At 51.8% G+C, this 2,798-nt stretch overlaps 1 protein-coding gene across 1 annotated transcript in view; it reads right to left on the reverse strand.

Moving 5' to 3' along the window:
- PREX1 (phosphatidylinositol-3,4,5-trisphosphate dependent Rac exchange factor 1) overlaps positions 1-2,798 on the reverse strand; it is a 205,015-nt gene that overhangs the window by 29,908 nt on the left and 172,309 nt on the right. The window contains exon 19 of the mRNA XM_017541375.2: positions 1,589-1,674. Coding sequence (XP_017396864.1) covers positions 1,589-1,674 — 86 coding nt within the window. The remainder of the gene's footprint in view (positions 1-1,588; positions 1,675-2,798) is intronic.

Raw genomic sequence — 2,798 nt, forward strand, 5'->3', positions numbered from 1 at the left:
GCAGTGGCATGATCTACACTCACTGCAACCTCTGCCTCCCGGGTTCAAGCGATTCTCCTGCCTCAGCCTCCCGAATAGCTGGGATTACAGGCGGCTGCCACCACACCCTGCTAATTTTTGTATTTTCAGTAGAGACAGGGTTTCTCCATCTTGACCACGCTGGTCTCAAACTCCTGATCTCAGGTGACCTGCCGGCCTCCACCTCCCAAAGTGCTGGGATCACAGGCGTGAGCCACCGCACCTGGCCGGCTGTTTTATTCTTTTTGCCTTCTTCACCTGTGAACACATATGACTACCTATTATCAGTATCTCCACAGATGTCCTGAGGCAGGATTTCTCACCAAGGCACTGCTGATATTCTGGGCCAGATCATTCTGTGTGATTCTCTGGGGCTGTCCTGTGCACTGCGGGCATGTTTAGCAGGCTCCATGCCCCCACTAGATGCCAGAAACAAACCCTCCCCAGTTAGGACAAACACAAATGTCTCCGGACAGTGACGATGTCCTCTGGAGAGGAGGCTCAGCTGTCAAAAGAAAACAATCACTACTTTAAGGACAAAATGAAAACCTACTTTAAAATATTATTGGCCAGGTGCTGTGGCTCACGCCTGTAATCCCAGCACTTCGGGAGGTCGAGGCGGGTGGATCATGAGGTCAGGAGTTTGAGACCAGCCTGGACAATATGGTGAAACCCTGTCTCTACTTAAAAAAAAAAAAAAAAAAAAAATACAAAAATTAGCTGGGCATGGTGGCACGTGCCTGTCTTCCCAGCTACTTGGGAAACTGAGGCAGAAGAATCGCTCGAACCCAGGAGCAGAGGTTGCAGTGAGCTGAGATCGCGCCACTGCACTCCAGCCTGGGTGACAAAGCAAGACTCCATCATCTAAAAAAAAAACAAAACAAAACAAAAAACAAAAACAAAAACAAATATATATATATAAAATTCTCAGTAACTTTCTGTCATGGTATGCATTTTCTTAATGAATACCTAGTAAACGCACAACTGTGACCACACAAGTGAACAATTGGTTTAAACTGGGGGGTGGGGGGCACTTAGATGCAAAAAGGTTTTGGGCTCCAATATCACAGACCTGCTTGGTTCCATCTCCAAGACACAGTGATACCTTTAACAGCACACAAAGAATAGGCAAGGCAGAAAGCAGAGGTCTTGAACCAGTGGCCCTTGGGTGGGATCTGGCCACAGAAGGATTGCTGCCGAGCCCCCAAATTCCCATTTCTGGCTTCTCTTAGAAAATTGAGTCTGGCGAGAGTGGGACCACATTGCTGTCTGGCAATAATGAGCTCCAGCTGAAGAGCCACCGCTCCTTCCAGAGTGAACATGTATTTTTTCACTGTGCCATAGTCCTCACCACTCCCTACTGTCTTCCACTGGGGTCGCTACTTACTTGCAGCCGGCCTGACTCCAACAGGCATTTGTGTTTGCAAGTCTTGTCATCAGGCACAGAAAGTAAGTGCTGATGGTACACTGTCTGACAGAAGCCAAGAGTTCAGAAGGCTCTGAACTCCTGCCACACAGAACGAACCACCATCTCCTGCACCTTCCCCTCTCTCTCCAGGCTCCCACTCACCTCTCCCCACTGCATAGACGTAGGGCGGGGCAGCTCCCCGAATCTGGAAGCACAGTGTGTCTGGCTGGTCGGGGATTTTGAGGATCCTACACCAGGCAGAAGAGGCAGGGAAAAAGGCCATGAGGAAAAGCGGCATCGCTCCTGATAACCCCAGGGCTGACCTGGAGAGTCTGCCTCGGAAACCCTGGGAAAATCCAGCCCAAAATAGTAGCAGTGACACCAGGCTTTCCAGCTCCAAAATACATTGAGAACTGTCAATCAGGCAGATCTCACACCACCATCCAGGATTAAGCACCACCCGCTGGCCTGCCCTTAGAGCTTCTACCCTCTAGGGAAATTCCAGACCACCCTCCCACACCTTCTCCAGCGTTCTCCTGGCCTAAGGCCCTTGGAGGTGAGACCAGCACTCCAGCCTGTCAATATTTGTTTAACAATCGCAGGTGGGAGCGTGACAAGTGACCCGGCATATCGCACATCTCGGTGCTGGCCCTAGAAAAACACTCACACTAGTCCCCTTGGAAGGCAGGTCTGGGCCATTCTGTGGGACGATCCCCAAAGCAGAGAGGCAGCGCCTGCCAGGGAGGGCAGTGGGTGTCCCTGCTCCTGCAGCGTCGGTGCCCTGCCCACATCCCCATCTGGGGCATGTCCAGTCATCCCTCCCATCCCCGCTGCAGAAAAAGGTGTGCTGGGTGCCTGCTCTCAAACCCAGGTGTCTCCATAGCTTTAAGCAGACACATTCCACCTTGGCGCTCTCTGCCACTTCCACATGTCAACCAATCTATCAACCACATTTTCCCTAAATCAGCATGCCTTTTTCCTGAAATCATTGTGTTTAAAACTTGCCATCCCTCCTGTCAAGAGAAGATCTGTCTAAGGGAGAAGTGAAAAACCAGAGGCAAAATTTTTCAAAGAGAAAATACTTTGCTTCCCTGTACCCACACCTAACAGGGTCTGCCTCTCCCGCCTGCTGCCGCACGCTGCTGAGCCACCGCCTCTTCAGCTCCCCAGTGCCACCTCTGCCTCTGATAATCGGAGCTCTAATTGCAGCTTCCAGTGATTCTCCATGGGTCCTTACCAGGGGCCTACAGGGCCATGACCCCGCTGCCCCACAGATCTCACTGCCTAGATCACCCTCACTCACTGCCAGCCCTCCCTCTCTCTCACCCCCCAGCCCTCTCTCTCACTCACCCCCCAGCCCTCCCTCTCACTC

Source organism: Cebus imitator, unplaced genomic scaffold, assembly GCF_001604975.1.
Source record: "Cebus imitator isolate Cc_AM_T3 unplaced genomic scaffold, Cebus_imitator-1.0 Scaffold132, whole genome shotgun sequence".
Taxonomy (NCBI): domain Eukaryota; kingdom Metazoa; phylum Chordata; class Mammalia; order Primates; family Cebidae; genus Cebus; species Cebus imitator.